This window comes from Phalacrocorax carbo, chromosome 3, assembly GCF_963921805.1.
Source record: "Phalacrocorax carbo chromosome 3, bPhaCar2.1, whole genome shotgun sequence".
Classification (NCBI taxonomy): Eukaryota; Metazoa; Chordata; class Aves; order Suliformes; family Phalacrocoracidae; genus Phalacrocorax; species Phalacrocorax carbo.
In genome coordinates, this window is record NC_087515.1 from 71,712,662 (window position 1) to 71,731,025 (window position 18,364).

An 18,364-nucleotide genomic window follows, 5' to 3' on the forward strand; every position below is an offset into this window, starting at 1 on the left:
TCTCATAGGTTTAAAGCGGTGTCTTAACTGGTGCTGAACTGCCACTAAGAATCAAAGTGGAGAAATCACCTAAATTTACCCTCCCCCTTAGTCAGCGGTAATCTTCATAGGACCCTCCCCAAACCAAATAAGGCCAGGAAGAATGTGCTAAGCACTGAGTGTGCTAAGAATAAAGTTGAGCTGGGATGGATAAGGTTACTTTGAACTCTATATTTCATGTTTCCTGACATACCCCCCAAAGAACTGCAATTATGCTAGTGAGGCTGCAGGAGCGTTAAACAGTTCTTTCCCAGTTCTTTTGCTTTTTGCTGCCTTTCTATGAGCTCCTGTCCTGTTTAGAGCTGGGCCTTTTTCCTTTTTATTTGTAGTGTGCATGGTTCTTAGGATATTAGAAAAAACATGCTGAAGATTCACTGTGAGGCATGGCTATTTTTGTTAGAAGCTGATACTTTAGACTAAGCTTTAAGTGTTGCCTCTGGAAGGCCTTAGGTTGCTCTCGGAGGGCAGGAGTCTGCAGAGGAAACAGAAAGTTCAGAGGTGCACAAAAGAAGAAGGAACAGAATTAGAAAAAGCAGAGGACCTCCCTCCTCCTCAATCTGCAGCTCCTGCAAGAGCCAGAAACCCAGAAGTATTATCTAAGCTGCCACAGTAGATCTTGACCTTTTTAACAGAGTATCTCTTACCATCATCATCATGGCCGAGATTACAGCAGAAGGTACGGTAACTATTTTCAAATATAATTAACCAAAAATGATATGTACTTTGACAGTGTAACTGAGCTAGCGTGTCAATATGATTTGTTGCTCTTAGCAAATAGTGCTTTCACTCCAGGATTATTTCATTTTGTTTGTTGGATTGCTTTCTACTTTTCTTTCCTGTTTTTTTCTTTTTCACTCCTGTAGCCTGAGCTTCTACCAGTTACTGAAGCTAGATCTCTGTACACCTCTAAAAATAGCGTTAGACTCATTTGCAGAACACTGCTTAGGCAGCTCCATCAGAGTGATACAAAAAGCGGAATGTCAGGTGGTTCCACCCCCAAGCCTTTGCTCAGGTAAAGCTTTGGTGGACCCTTACAATGGGAGATTTGCCAGAGTCAGAATAACTTTGTTTGGTGGCCCTGATTTTTCCATAAGGAGAACTGTACATGAAGTTACTGAAGGGTAAAAGCCATCAACTCTGCAATCCTTATTCAGGTAAACTTCTAAAGCAGTCAGTGAAAGTTGTGCTGAAAAAGTACGCCAGAACTAGGCCTGCAAGAATGAAAGGCAATTGTATTAACCGATAAATACATATTCTAAAATATGAATATTTCATGTACTTTAATATTTCCTGACCATTCATATTTAAATAACATTTTAGATGCATAACAATATTTTATCATCCCCGGTCAGACAGGGGATATATTTAAAATGCAACCTTCTTTAAATTTAATACTGAATATTTTAGTTGAATTTCATTCCAGCCTTTTTTTTCCAGTGCGGATTACTCCACTGTTTATCTGAATTTAATAATAACACTACAAAAAAAAAAAAAAAAAGCATTTAAACAGTCTTCTGAAAGTTATTTTTATTCTACTTGTCAAGGTTTTGTGGTGTTTCAGTATATGGAAGTTGTACTTTTCATCTTCCATTTTTCATTGTTAATATTTGTAAGAGGATCCGCATTAAGTGCTATTAGAGAGTGAGCCCATTGGCTTCTAAAGGACTGATGTTAGGACTATGTCAAATTGTACAATCCTTGCCTTGTCTGCTTAGCCACAGCAAAGAGACGATGTGCGTATGATTTTTTAATCAGCAGTTGGATGGATCTATAATTTGCTTCTGGCAGCAAATACTGCCAAAACAGGTGGCTCATCCTGACAGCCCCGACCCAAATGCTAGCACTGGTTTACTTGGATATTCTTAACCAGGTTTATTGGAGACATTGGTTATTTCATAGCTGCTATCAGGGAAATGGGGAAATTATATTTGTCTTCCAAAATGCGTGCATTAATACCATCAGTGTCAGAGGAGCAGTATGGCAGTGCCTATTGCAAGGTTCTCCAAGTGAAAAAAAAACCAAATTAGCAAGATTTTTAGTCCAAAATTAATAGCAAAAATAGAAGACTTCAATCAGTCTGGAAGTTACTTTTCAGTCATATAGCTTATTAAATAAAGAAAATAAAAGGCCCTAAATGAAAAGAAAAATAAACCAAAGAATATGAAAATGTTTATATAGTGATTTTATAATGTTTTTACAGGTGTTCCTTAGCTATAATATTATGTGTCTTTCTTCTGTGATTTTTCTGTGCAAAGCAATAAACCTCAGGTGATAAGGGGCATGAGCTCCACAGTAACCTGACCTTCAGCGTGACAGGTAAATAAGCCTTATAATTAGTTTAGTGTACTTCAGTTCAGTTAGTTTTGTTTTCTTGTATGTGGAATGGACTTATGTTAATTGGCTGATTTTTAAATTCTGGATCCACGAGGTGGAGAGTTTACTTATGGCAGAAAACTAAGAATTCAGCCTGGGGCTAATGTTTCACTGCAGTTTATTTTCCTCTGGGGCTACTGCTGGCACTCACAAGGCAGCCTGAAAGTTCAGGTCTAAACTTCAGCAACACATAGTTTGGACAGATAAAAAACAATTGAAATACGTCTTGCTTCACACAACTCCTTTTTGATTTTATTTTGTTTCATCCTACATCCAAGCCCATGATTTGCTGGGGTCTTCATGACTATTAGGATTAATGTACTTGTTCTTTGTGGAGGGTATTCTTAACTCTATTTTACACTGTCAGCCACACAACAGCTAGACTGTCAGGCTCCTTGCCTTGTGGGGTACCACGCTGACACATCACAGAGCACAGCACAACATGACGCAGGCTTCAACACTGCCATGGCCAGTGTGACTGCTGGATTGGAGAGATCACACAGAATGGTCCAGTCCTGGCAGAGAGATCCTGTTGGTGCACATCTCAAGGTACCTTCTTCTGACAGCCCATGTCAATACCATGATCTATCCAGAGACAGATGCACGGGGTGCATGGGGTGCTCTTTCAGGTCAACATCATGGTAATGACAATGAGGCTAAGTAGCTTAAAAATGTAGCCACCAAGCAATGACCCTGGCCTGTCTAGTTGCATCGCAAGCCACATGTGCTGCCTATTCATTTCTACAGCTACAAATTGTTAGTTGTGGAAATACTGATGAAGTGTTCCAAGTGAAAGATAAAAGGAGATCTCTGAAGACAGCAATTTATAAATGTCCTTAGAAAGTTGGCAGGACTTAGGTCTCCTGCTGACAAATATTTAGGAGAAGATTCCAAGGGATTATCTTCAGCATCTTCGTATTACATGTAATTGCAACCACAGAAATGTACTATTAAGATATGGAAGTTCTTAAAACTGTATACAAAAAAAAATCTCAGTAGAGATACTAAGTACTCAGTCTTTGCAACACTCTCAGGATCTTTTATTATTATTTTTTTGTTACTATTATTTTTATTATTATATTGTTATTATTACATTTCAGCTGTTACTGAATATTCTGTAATGGACAGGGAGTTACTGTGGTCCACTTAAGAGCTTGCCTAGAAAGTCACTGGTATCTAACTATGCTACTCTGCTGTGTTTATGAACACGGGGATTGGGCTGGACTCAATGGCAGATGTAGTTAGAGCTGTCACCACTGAAATACGAATACAAAAAGCCTGGCGCCTCTGAGAAATGGCTTCTACTGATGTACAGCTTAATCTGTATGTGCACAATAGCCCCACAGCAGCCCTATAGTTGGTCCTTTCTAGTCCAATCTACTGCAGGTCACAGTGCAAGGTTGATGGCTGTCCCCTGGCACTTTATCCTTCCACACAGGGAAGAATGAACAGAGACTCAGCTCTGCCTGCTGCGATGCACCAGAGACTGTGCACTGATCTAATCTGGGGAGGTGAAGAGAGGAGAAAGACAAGGTTTCTATGCCAGCTGTTTGTCTGCCACAACTTATTTCCCCAGTGGAGCAAGAGGGAAGCAGGAGTCAAACAGGAGTGTGACAATGAGTCACAGTTTGGTCCTTATTCTGCTGCTGAGAGCTGTGAAGCTACAGATTTCCTCTGTCTCGGAGCAGGCTGCAAGGAGACAGGCTAGCCCTGAGGCCACACACAGCTCGTCAGTGACAAAATCAAAATTAGCTTCTGGATTTCAGTCCTTTTCTCAGGCTATTTGATAACTATGAAAAGTTTTAAGATGCAAACCATTTCAAAAGGCAGATTTAACAAGATCTGTATGCTTGAAGATTAATATACGTGAAACTGATAATGTATGAGAAATAACACAAAAGAGCCAGAGGGTAAAATCATAACGACTTAACAAGTCTGATGGCCAGAAGCTAACAGCAGTCTTTGGTTGGCAAAAAGTTTAACGAAGTCACGCTACAGGCAAGAGGGAGATAGATACTTCTCATGGTAATTCATGAGTTGCTGCTAGAGGTGCTAGTTGTGCCAAATGCAAAAGGGGCCTAGATGAATAAATTAGATTAGATGATTCATTTTGATGGCTAAAAGCTTGTGAAGTGTTTCCTAGCCTTCATTTAGACTGCAGTTTAAGCATTGAGTTAGGAGGTTTCTATAGAATTTATTTGCAACAAGCGAATTTGCAAAATAAAAAGATGTTTTCTTTTTCTGGATTTCAGTGTTAATAGGGAAGCAGATAGTACACCTTTTGCAGCAGGGTAAAGAAAACACAACAATTTTGGCAAGGCATTTTTGAAGGAATCAGTCTGCTTTTGTTCAGAAGTACCAGGTAAAGTCAACAGCCAATTACCCAGAGAGAAAAAAGGTCAGCAAACTCAGGACTGCATGTAAAAAAGTAAGTCTTTGGGGGGAACAGAAGCTCCAAATTCTCATTGAAATTCCTTAGAACTTGGATTCCCCTGTGCCAGTGGGTCTGGACAACCGAGCTTGTTAGTTTGGCTGCAGCCTGGGTGCTTTCTCGCAGCCTATTGAGGCAAGCAAGCATGAGGCCAAATTTGTTAGCTTAAGTTTTAGGTTTAAGAATTTGTGGGCAATGTTACTCACCACTGATATGATACCTATGAGTGTTCAGTCAGTACGGAGAAACTCTAACATCCCGTTACCTTAGGTGGCCCCTTAGAAAGTCAGCTAGGTACGGACAGCAGGAAGCCTTAAAACCTATAAACCAGAGGTTTAAGCTACTTGTGTGCAGACAGCTGACTGTAAGTCTGTTCATTTATTCACTTTTTCTTTTTAAAAGAACCTTGTGTTCATAAGTATTTGGAACACGTAGTAAGGTTACTTACATAATGAGAAATATGTTTAAAAGTCTGGTAGCGTTTTCAAGTTATTAGGGTGATCTGTTCCCACTGATTTCAAAATTAAGTCTGTGCAACTACTTAGATTCTCAAAAGTCCCACTCTACACCTTCAGGTATCTAGTCCTTGAAAAAAACCTAGTCCATAAATATTTTGAGTAAACACTGAGTAAGAGGTGGATTCGTGTTGCTTTTACTGCTCCGCTCCAGAAAGCAGAAGCTGGTTTAGTTTAAAGCACATTTCATAATGCAGATCTGGCTTCAGTCCAGGACACACTGAGGAAGGAGAAACCAGAGTTGCCCTCTTTGAAGCAGGTCAGCCGCTTACAGAAATGGAGAAGCTTTCCTTTTCTTTCTGATGCTGATATACCCTGGTTTCTACTCTGTTTAAGCAGATTGAGCTAGTGGACAGTGCCCATTTAGCAGCTTAAACCACATTTAAAGCACTAGAGGATGGATTTCTTTAAATCAAAATGATTGAAAAACCTTTTAAATCACCAATTTTAATCATGATTTAAATCAGCAAGCAAGAAATCTGGATTTCAAAACGGCAATTTTAATCTTTTTTGTGCATGTCATCTATTATTCTTTTTCCCAAAAGAATGGAAGAGAGTCACTGATTCTTGCCAGTTGATTACTAATATGGTGACTGAATACAGTCTTTCTCACTAAATTTGTGCTTTTTACTCATAGAGAGAAAGATAACCTAAATGTCTGTCTATTTATTCTATAATTCAGGGGCCATTTATTCAGATTCTTAGCCTTACATGGTGGTTTTTTATGATAGAGAATGGAAAATTGTGCATCTTTTTTACTAGATAATGATTTCATTTTTACTTGTGATTTCTGCCAAGCTTCATTAGGATGGAAATCGGAATTCAATTATAATCCTACAAAACCAGTATTTTAAAACTGTTTGTTTGTATACTGTAAATGTACCGGATATATAGGGAAAGTCAATTTTAAATAGAATCTGTTTTGATAAGTGAAGCGATTTATTAAATAAATATACTATTTGTAATTCAGTTTCTGGCCTCTGCATCCTGCAAGAATATATTACTGATGGAGCTCATTTTCTTTCATATAATGTTTATTCAAAGGTTAGAGAAAGAAAACATATTTTCTACTTTAAAAAAAAAAAATCCTAATTACTTCTTGGCATAGAACAAGAAAATAATTGAGTTTAAATAGTAAAATAAATTGAAATTAAGAACATATTCTTTCCAGTTGCAAACAGGTTATACACTCAAAAAGAAAAAAGATAGCTTAATTTGACTCCATTTGTTTAGCCAGTGATTTCCAAATCCTCAGTTGTTTCTTTAACTTTCTTCACAATTGTAATGGCTTGATCATAGCTTTTTGTTTAAATGAAAGTTGTTTTAATAGATAGTAGTAGTGTAAAACTGTAGTCCTTAGCACAGGTTTTCTTAATTTCATATTAAATATCTAAAAGGTGTATTTTTAAAAACATTTAAAGAAAACTTCAGTTTGTGATTCAAAAAGCACCAACAGTTTTACTCCCTGCCTTCCCCCACTGCAGCATCATTTGAAGATTTATGAAAGATGAATATTGAAATGTCTTCAGTAGTTGCACTTGTATAGATAAGTGTATTACAGCAGCAGTATTTTTTTCTACAGTGCTTTCACACTAATTTAAAACCAGTTCAAAGGTAAGGTCAAAAAGAACTTTACAGAGAGGTATAGGCTTAATATTCTTACTGCTTTACATTGGCAGATCAGACTGGTAACAGGGAACATAAAATAGACAAGCAGATCTGTACTGTAAAGTCACTGCATCTAAACTGAATGGACAACTAGGTATACTTCTTACCCATATGATCCCATTGTCATGTTCTCTTTTCAGCTTTAAACATATTTATTGGAAATTATGATTAGTTCATATTTTAGACTTAACCCTGTCTCTTTATATAAATCTTGCTTTGATGCATGGGAACATGACCGTTCAGACTTTAGATCCCTGAGGGGGGATGTGTTTAGGCAGTATGAGGTCAAAAGGGACCAGCAAGATTTAGCTTCTAGTTTTATTTCTAATATGTGCCTACAACACAGTTGACTTATGTAAGTAAGTCTATTTCATGAATTATGAAGCAAGTACATGGCTACCAAATATTTGACTAATGGTAGAGATAATGACACCAATAAGTAGAAGCAGAGATACCAGATGATGCTGCCAACACATCTTGTCCTGTCCCACATCCTATCCTTTTCTTTATAGCCTCTGGTACTTTTCTTGCTCTGTAATGATTTTCCTTTTTCTCTTTCTCTTCTCCTCCCTCTTCCAAGATCTGACGGATAATGGTGCAGGTAATATGCAGGAGGCATAACTCTGGTCCCTTCTCTAAATGCAAAACATAATCAGAAGAACATGGTAAAGCACAGAGTAAGCAGATACATTATTCTTCAGACTCATTAGATTTTGAGGAAAAGAGATGACTTTACAAAACAGAACGTGTAAGGTAGAGGAGGCTAAACAGAAAAGCTATAGAAGAGGGGTTTTTTCATCCCAAACTCTTATAGGCTAAAACTCACCTGTGTTACAATTTCAGTCAAATCAGTTGCTCAAAATCATGGTCAGTGTTGGGTTTTGCCCTTAGAAATCAGAATGAAAAAGCTGTGGCTTTAAGTCTGGAATAAGCCTTACTTGAGTCCTGTGGCTGGTTTGGGGTTTTTTTGAACCAGTCCTACAGCGTAATATGAACTTGTCTCTGGCCTAAAAGTTCTGCTTTGTTCCATGTGAAGGCATTTGCCACAAGAAGGAAAAATACAAAATGTCAGGCATAGAAAAACTTTCCCACTAGAGAAGTCTCCTCTTTCTATCTTCAAAGATAGTTTTAAAAAAACCTTTACAAATATGTAATAAGACCTGCTACTTCCTGTATATGCTTATATTCTTACAACTTCAAAAGTATCTCTGTACCTTTGCCTGGAGTCAAATTGTCAAAAGCACAATGAATCTAAGCCTTTGTAGCCTCCTTTGGTATGTAAATGCACTCATTTTTTCCCTATATTCCATTATGTAGATTTAAGTTTTGGTTCTCTATGCATGTCAGGATGGCTAAATCTTGTTTCAATCTTCACTAAGAGGTTATTCACAATTGACACAATTACCATAAATATAGTTTTCTGGTAACTATTTTACTGTGTTTAGAGGCATAATTTAATACGTCTATTCAAATGTTAAGATCCTCATTTTGCTTTGTCCTTTTCCTCTTATAACACATAGGACCTTAATTTTTGGCTTCAGGTGTATGTAACTCTTACAAAGTCAACTGAATTGGTACATGAGCATATATGATGCAGGACAGAACATCCCAAAGAGGTGATATTGCATGTGTATGATATGGTTCAGGCTATATACATTTCACAGTTTTACGACTCCGGTATTTAAACTTTAATTGTAACACGAAATTAGTATAATTTCAGTTGCTTTTCTCAAGGGAAAACTTCAAACCCTCTTTGTCCTAGAGATTTTGTTGCACCACCATTCACTATAGGATTAAAAAATATGAGTATATCAGAAGGAGATATCAAAAGTTAGACTCACACTTTTAAATATTTACTGTTGGTTTAGTTTGGGGAATTTTTTTGTTGTTTGGTTTTATTTTGTTGGAGGTTTTGGGTTTTTTGGTTTTTTTTTGTTTGTTTTGTGGTTTTTTTTTGTTTGTTTTGTTTTTTTTTTTAACCAGGGGTATTATTATGACACTAAGTATAGCAAAAGATCTGTGATAGAGGTTGAATGTGACCCCTGTCTGCCTGGGGCAGGGCATGACTAGATGGCTGACTACATCCTATCACTTGGAGCAAAACCACTACATATTCTGCTCTTAATTTGTGTTGCAACCTGTAAAGTTGATGAAGATGTTATTTTGGTAGTAGAGAGCGTATTTTGAGGATACAAGGCTTCCTCCTGCTTCAAAAAAGGAAGGGCTCAAAAAGCTGGTTTTTTCTGTTTTTTTTAATTTTATTTTTAATTTTAAATCTGTAAATATATTTGATAAAGTTATCACTTTAATAAGAGGCATGTCAACTCAGAACTAAATACAAGCATTTTTTTCACAGCAAGAGTAGCCCTGTTATCAGACACCCAAGCATAATTAATCCATGTGAGATACATTTATCCTAAAATGCATCTCTTGTTCTAGACATTGTAATTTTATACTGATTACATAAAAGCCACTCAAAATGCTCTGGAGAATGTGATACTCTATTCTGCTGTTAGTAAACCAGATGAAGTGGTGAAATTCCAGATCATCAACAACTGAAACTCTTCTTTCCTGACCTACTCTTCCTCTTCCTTCCCCTTCCAGAAACAAGAGCATCAGGGTTCTCTGCCCAGACACACCACCGTCACCTTGCCCATTCCCTGCATTTATCACAAGTGAGAAATCCATAGAATTTGTAATGCAACTTCATTACATTTTTCCTGCAAGTTGCTATTGAACCAGAGGTTTCCAGTGATTTGTTGTTGTTTTCTTTTAGTGATTTGTACAGCGCTCATGTAAGAAAGATCACAAGGCAACTTTGCTAGGTGGCTGTTACTCTGGAAAGAAGGGACCTTATTAACTTTGGAAATCATGGAGAAAATAGCTACAATGCAGTTCAGGAAAGCCTTTTTGTTTTGCAATGTTAGCTATGAATGTTGATGAGGTTTCAGCACACATTTAAAATTAAAATTAAATGTGCATATACAGATATTAGTGTATCGGGGGTGGTGGGGACAATGTGTAATTTTCCTTGGGTTAATGAATTATTTCAACCTTATGGCCAAAACAATGATAAGGACTAGTTTTTTTTGTCTTAAAAACTAATTAGGAGGAAGTTTCTTTTAAAATATATTTGCTATCGTTTCATTTGTTGCCCCATCTTGGCTAATGCATTTCACACTGTGAAGTGCTAAAGGCAAAAGGGATACAAATGACTAAGTTTTACAACATGGTTGCTATCCACTCTTCACTGTGTCATGCTAAGTGTAGAAAACCAGAAATAATACTGCATCTGCAGAGGCTGCCAGAACTGTAGAGTAGCATTGGATCTGTTTTATTTTTTTATTATTATTATCTACTGTGGTAGTGCCTAGGGGTCAGGACTGCATTGGAATAATCACTTTACTTCATGTAGCAAGCAACAGTCTCTACACTAGAATCTTACAATAATTTTAACTTGTAAAGTTTCTTTGATTTCCTTAATATTTTAGAGAATATTACCTCTTGGTAATATTTTTAATCTTTAATGTTCTAGTAAAGTAAATATTAAACTTTACAACTCTCCAAAAGTGAACACTGAAATTCTTGAGGGTATTTCTAGTGCTTACCAGCTCTATTTAGGTATATATATCATGCATTACATTTTCTCCTTGCTGGCTGGGTTTTTTTACATGAGTAACCCAAAAGGGAAGAAAAGAAATCACTCCATTCTCCACTCAGTTGGAGACAACCAGATCTGGTGGGCTTCAGGACTTGTGAGCTTCCTTGCTGCCCCCCCACCAGAGCCTTTTGCAATGGGTCGCCTCTTTTCCCAGTGCTATATGGCTGTGGTGGTCCCACATCCCCAAGTACAGGGAAAAGGGCAGCTGAGCCCATGCACCCCATAGGCACACACCTCTCCATCCCACTTTCATTCTTCCCTTTCCCTGCCTTTGGTTCTCCCACTAATCATCCCATCTATTAGATTCTTAGTTCTGCTCCCTCAAATCACCGCTACTTCAAGCAGGACAGGCAGCAATAGTACTTCTTAGTTCTTGTACTTACACTGATTTTGAACCTATTCTCCAGTCTCAGAAATCTTCATGTTCCAAAAGAATTTTTCACCATAGTTGTAATTGGTCTTTAAATAAATGTTCATCTTTCATGAGTTTTAACAGGCAGGCTTCAGACCCTGCAATATAGATGCCTAAATTTAAAACTAGACAAGTACCTTTGCAAGCCTAAGGCCCAAGATTTCTTTCATAATTTGACCTTTCCCTAGATATTGCAAACATTATGTAAAATTTCAGCTAACCCGTGTCCATTCTTCTCTCTGTGGCCCTGGGCCGCTCTAAGAGATGTTGAATGCAACACAATATTTACAAATATCAAATTATAACCATTGATTCTGAATATCTGCATACTCAGCCAGTTTCCTGTTTATTCTTTCATTAGGCTGTTTACATTTTCTTGGAATTTCTCAAATGTGAACACAGTTTTAACTTCCAGATGTTCCTTCTTTCCCTGAAAATGCCTAGGTAGGCAGATATGGATTGCGTCTTCTCTTGAAAATAGATGTACATCGGTTTCATTGGAGTAATTCCAGTGTCAACCATATCCCACTGGAGGAAGCAGCTGTTCCAGGTGAAATTATTTAACTAGCAACAAAAACCACATTATAATGCTATTATGTGTCTGTTTTCTAGCCCAGCAATCTCATTTTCAGCCAATTCCTCTCCCTGTTTTTCTAGGTTTATGTAAATAAGCAGGAAGGGACACCTTTCCTCTTGTCCTGTAGGATGTCTGCAAACAATTGTGCAGAAGTCTGAATTCCTGGTCATGTAGGCACACAGGACTTAACAAATGGCCATGATTAATACTAGATCCTTGTGTTAAGAATTAGAAAGGAATGGCAAAATAAAGCTTGTAAATCCCTAGAAAATTCTTCTTCCCAACCTGCACTAATCATTTTCTCAGATACCTGTTGAACAGCCTGTTATTCACTATGTAATAGGGAGATCAATTTCTAAACTGAAAAAAACCCAACCAAACACCAAAAAAGCCACAGATTTTTTCTCTTTTGCACAAGAATACATATAAAAACAAACAAAATTATGTAAAGCGTGATTAAAAAAAATGGAGCGTTTACAAAAGCCTGTGAAGTTCTGGTTGTACACTGTGTTCCTCTTTCTCCTCTCAGTTCTCATCTTTGAATGTAAGCAATACCAAAGGTAGGTACATTCTCTTTTAGAGTGTGCTTTATTTGAGTAAATACGTATGCACTTTAATAGAGAATATTCTGGGCATTCTGCAGACAGAAATGGAGGTGTTAAAATCTTCAGGCTTAGTGCCCTTCATGAAGAACTGCACCCTGTTTTAAAGGCTGTGATTTTGCAGAATCATATTGTAAACTTCAGAAATCTCAGTGTACACTTATATATATATTCTACATTTTATTATAATAGTTGTCTCATTAGTTTCCTCACTAAAACAACTTTTGTCAGCTGTCCCTGAGGAATATACAAGTGAAAACAACTTTTCCACATATTCACTGGTTCAAGTAAGTGTGAATGAAAACTCAGCTAAAGTGTTTATATTTTTACGGGATACCTCCTCTACACTCAGATTCTTGAAGATATCATTCCACCTTTTTCTTTATCTTACTCCTATTCGTATTACACTTTTTACATTTACTGTAAACCCTTTTGCATTTGTGAACTCATTGAATAAGTCAATACATTAGAAATCACTGTTGTTGCTATTACTACCAGAACAATCCATGTTATCTTTAAAGTTTTGTTGAGAATTATTTCAATTTGTCTAGCTGAATAATTCTAATTCTTCAAAAAGTAGATGCAATTACTTAGGTCTTTAATGATAGTTGCCTACATGAAGTTTGCTAAATCTCTTAATTTGGTTTTGGAAAGGATTCTCTTGTTTTCAGCTACAGTCAGGACTTCATATCTATGTTTGCTTTCAATCTTTCCTCTTTTATGCCTTTCATTCTTTTAATTGGAAGAATCAAACTACATTTCTGCTACATTAAGTGTAGAAATATTATCTTTTATTCTCACAGTGATTGAGGAGAATATTTTCGATGGTTTTGAATAAAACTGGAATTACAGGAGTGTCTCATCAGCTGAAAAAGAAAAGCACATGTTCTATGTGAAGGAGCATATACTTTTATTCCTTTGTCATCGGTTAGCAAGTTGCTGTTTTACTTTTGGTTGCAGAAACTTTTCTATTGTTTTGTGTTTCCAACTTCCTTAGACACTAGGGCAATGAAGAGGGAAGATAAGGAAGTAATAAATTATTTCATTCTTCATTGGTTTTATAACCAGCATTTCATGAACACTTTTGTGGACATAGATATGAATAATGTGAACTTCCCAACACATGGACTATAATCTTCCATGGGTCTCTTGTACAAATACCTTTTACATGGCTTGTGGCCTTCCAAAGGTATCATCTGAATTTATTCTGTATAAAAGTTACCTGCCCCAAATTTCCACTATATGAATCTGCAAGTTCAGCAGACTTCAGCACTCTAACTCTTTTTAATCTATACTTCTGTTTTCAGAGAAGTAGCTCCTGACTAAAGGTGATACTAATTGCAGGACCCTGTAAACTGAAGTATCATCTGGGACAGAACTACACTGTGCATAACACAAATCCTGGCAATATTTTTTCCATGACAAGTAGATCTTACACTTTCTTATATTTGCAGACCTAATAACAACATTTTCAGCACTTGACCACTGGAACGGTGACTTCAACAAGCCCCTGATGTTTAATGGTCTTCCAAGTCCATTTGTGTAGTGGTCTGCTAGGGAATAGCACCCTCTGAGGAATGAATACCCAAAGATTCTGTCAGGTTGTAGTCCTCCAGGTCTGAGCATTTCTAGAAATAGAGGGAAGAAAATCTAACCTTCACCCACCCATTTGGTAACCAAGTAAAATCTCCAGCTCTTTCCCACAACACATGTCTTGTTAGCTTAAAAGCCAACAATACTGCTCCTGCCCTGATCAGCAGGATGAGCAGGAATGAACTGTTGATCTGGACTTGGAAATAGGCTCAGCTGATCTCTTATTTAAGTCTTATTTTCCTGGTTGGGTGGGATGAACCTTTTGTCGCATTTCCCAATGGTGGAAGAACCTAAAGGCACTTCAAATTTTCTCCACTGACCTGTCGAAAGGAGCCTTCTTGCATAGCTCCTGGGGAGCACATGGGATGCTGTACAGTATGTGGGTAGAGCTCTTTATGAACACCATCCTATACAGTTTCTTTCACGCTTCCTCTGTGGCAACTGGCCTAAGGATTAAATAAAGCACTACCTTAAATAAAAAGCCAAGAAAAGTTATAGCAAACGCAATACAATGTCTTATGGCCTACTTCTATTTCGTATTGTGAATGTAATTCATTATCAGTCATTCTAGATACACTTTGTGTCTATTCTTGTCTTGCATCATAATACTTTAAGAGCATTCTGAATGTATTGTACTTTTTGGGGGGATGAATTTTGTTACTGAGTGAAAGATTATCAGTTATGTGACCATAAGAATATAGTCAATGTAAGCTGTAAGGCTGAAATATTGACTGTAATGTAAATGTTCATCTTCAATAAATATGAAAGTATGCATTTTTTATTTATTAACACTTATCAAATTACAGCTGCAGCTGCACTCTATTGATATAATACAAAAGGAAATTAATAAAGGAAGGTTAGATGATGAATAGGCCTTTGACCAGAATATAACAGCCAGCAAAATCTTGCAAAGATGTATTTAGAATAACTAAGTAGCTCTCAAACCCTTTCTTAAAAATTTAGAAAGGACTATCAACTTCTACATCTGCAGAGGACATCTCTATCTCTTTTCATTATACTGACAAAGTTATGAGTTGAGACTGCTGTATTAATATTAAAGAAACTTCAGAGAATTGCTTGGAAGTTTCCTGAAATAAGAAAATAGCAGTAGCTTTGGTATTCTTAAAATCCAAGACGGATAGATTTCAAGAATCTTTATACGCATGCTGAATGTGTATAAATGGCTTGAAGAGATGGGCAAAGAAGATGAACAACTACACTCAGAGGAAATTTGTGATATATTTAGCTTAAACAAGGCAGAGGAGCAACGAACCAGAAGTTAGAACAGGAGACCCAGGTTCAGCTCTGTCTCCCGCCAGACTTCCGGTATGGCCTTCGCTCTTCATTTAATTGCTCCATCGTTTCCTCTCTTTTGAATGAAAATAGTACTGCCTTACATCAGAGTGTGAGCTGGAGGGAAGATAAATGTTAGACTTCTAGGAGCAAATAAATCCAGATTTGAAGATCTATAAAAATACCCAGAACAGAATTGCACATTTTGAATATGACCTGAGACTATGTGAAGGTTTAGTAAATAGGAAGACGTGTTTATACAGACTTGTTTGAGCATCAGTAGAGGATTCGTGAACACAGCTCAGGTAGTTTGGAAAGCAATACCAGGCTGAAAAATGTCCTTCCAGCTGCTGTCTCTATTTCATTGATATGGAACAAAAGGGGTTTTCTGTTGGATGAAAGAGAGTGGGATGAAATGAGGACAAATATGCACAAATACCCTTTTCAGGCATCATGGTGGCATTTCCGGAATAGATATGCAACTTTGTTCTTTTCCTATCACCATGAGAGTCAGGGAATGAAGCACAAGAGGGCTAAGGTTGGGGCGAGATGCCAGGAGCATCACAAAGGTCCTGCAAGTGTCTGATGAGCGTGCAAGGCACTCAAGCTGGGTGGAAACTTTGTAGCACCTGCTGTTACTGTGGGCTAGGAATACTAGAGCTCCTACTATATGGATCTGGTATTACAGAGAACGTGGGAAGGTGTTATAGCTTGTGAATGAGAGCTGAAGGGTTTTGGGATGACTTGTGCATGTTTACAACAGATGCTAAAGATTATTTGACTGAGAATCCATGGGAGGAAATAAGGAAACTATCATTCCAATCAGGTCAAAATTTTTCCCTGGTGTAGTTCATTTTCTGTTAATTAGTCTTCCATGATCAAATACGGTGGAACTCTATTTTGTATCAACATCTAGTGTTTTAATGCTATCTTGTATCAATGTCTAGTGTTTCAATGCAGACACAGGAATTGAGAAAGGCTATGAACTTCAGAAAGATTCACATTCCAAAACTGTGAGTAAATGGATGCCCCATCCATGTACAGGACAGAAAGGTGCCCAGAAAGGGCAACTCAGAGGTGTTTCAACACTTCTGTTCCATTTCTGTGCTAGAGCTTTTTAGAAAAATGCAGTGAGAGTGAATTAAAATTAACGATCATTTTGCAACATTCTATGCTCTGCACAAGCATGTGTAGTTTGAATTTGTTTTCTAAAATTTAGAACCTTACATTGTTAAAATAATTTCACAAATATGTCTCAGTAGAGATTATTTTTATTTAATGTATATTACAAACACACAGGCTTAACATTAACTCATTCTCCCTGTTTTGGGTTATACATATATGAGCTTAATGTAAGTATGATAAAGAGATATTTTAGACATACTCTATATAGACAGATATTAAAAATAAATCATATACTGTTTTAGAAATCTGAATTCAGAGATTTTTATCTTATCTGTCACTGAAGAAGTTTAAAGCACTGTTAGCCTACAAGTAAATCTTTCATATGAATCATTTTCAGGATTAGGATATCACTTCTCTGAGTCACTTAACAGTCAAACCATGGATCTAAACTCTTTTTTCTTTTCTAAAGCCTGAATCCTATATCATAAACATCTTCCTCAGGTATTACAGCTTTTGTATGGATAAATATTTACATTTTCAAGGAGGTAGGGAAAAAGCCACTTTTACTTTTATGATTCAGCAAATTAATACTGAAAAAATAGATATATTTACAACATTAGGAACATGTTCTGTATTAGTATTGGCAATTTTGTGCTTAGTGAAAAAAATGTTGCCTTAAAATATGTCATTCTTTCTTTACGTGGAAACCATTAATACAGAATTTTGTGGCATATATACTTGAAAAAAGCATTCATTTGGGATTTGGATTTACTCTGCCAGGTGGGAAAATAAGTTTGCTTCTTTTGTAGGAAACAGGAAAACCTTGAGCTACATTAATCAGTTGATAATTGTGCCAATTTTCTCTCTAAATTACAAAAGTTGTATAATGCCATTATTATACACATGAAAAGCCTAATATAAGACACAAAACCAAATATATGCTTTAAAAAACTTTCATTTTTTGCTATCTTCTGTGCATATTTCCATGGCTATCATGCAAAGTATATGACGTTTCAAGTTACAGTTGATGTAGCAATTGGAACTTCATCTGTAGTTTGGAAATAAAACAAATAGCCTTTTTAAGCGCACACATCAAAGAGTTGTTTTACATGCACTCATTTTTGCAGGAGGAAGTCATAGCTGACCCCTAAAAGCTGAATTTGGATTCCATAGTTTCTTCAGACAAGTAATAGTGGAGAGGTATGGAACAGTACTTACTTGTGCATACATTGTAATCCAGACTTGCCTGTGATATCAGGTTTCATTTTATATGCCACATGGTTATCTCACTGCCTAGTGAGGTAGAGTTCTAGGAATTATTATAGAGGATGGCTCAATTTCTGGAGCTAAATAATGCAGCCAGGTAACCACTTCTTGGCATTTGTCACTGGGGTAAATTAGAGACCATCATGAATCTCTGATCTATTCGGTCAGTTGAGGTCTTTGCTATTTTATCTTATTTACTCTGCAGAGATCTGAAGAGGTGTGATAGGAAGATTTAAATTGCAGGTCAATCTCCGATCACTTATAATAGATAAAATTAGATTACACCAGTTTGTAAGCCTGATTTCCAGCTCACAGAAATAAGAGTCCCTAAACCAACCTGTAGGCTATTCATTGTGCTCTTGAGCAACTCTTCTGTGTTCGTTTGTTCAGAATGTGGTAGTGTGAAAATTAGGAGTATTAGAAGTCCTCCAGGCTTAGGTATGAGAACAAGACAGACTCACTAATAGTCTCATTTGTTGTTAATTTACTTGTGGGTAAAAGTCAGGTATTGCTAACAATTTCTAAAATCTGGTCACAACCTTGTTCTGCTGACAGGTGTTGATTGATTTGGGCTGGTAGGAGGAAGGATGCAGAGAATGGATGCGATTGGTAAAGTGATTTTGTTTTTTCCTCAGGTGAACTTCCAGGAATCCTAAATCTTCTTGGGTTTCCTTCTTTTCAGTGTGTAGATGAGGTGCCATAAAAATATCTGCATAGGGAGAAAAAAGATACCTAAGACTCTGTACCTATACTTGAATACTGTGTAGTGATCTTTTTTTATCAAACTCAAATTGCTAAGTTTTTCACAA

The 18,364-nt window shown here is 36.9% G+C and overlaps 1 protein-coding gene across 1 annotated transcript in view; it reads left to right on the forward strand.

Moving 5' to 3' along the window:
• The first annotated feature begins 278 nt into the window (after window positions 1-278).
• Window positions 279-18,364, forward strand: part of TRDN (triadin) — a 230,491-nt gene continuing 212,405 nt past the window's right edge. The window contains 1 exon segment of the mRNA XM_064447367.1: window positions 279-715. Coding sequence (XP_064303437.1) covers window positions 694-715 — 22 coding nt within the window. The 5' untranslated portion in view covers window positions 279-693.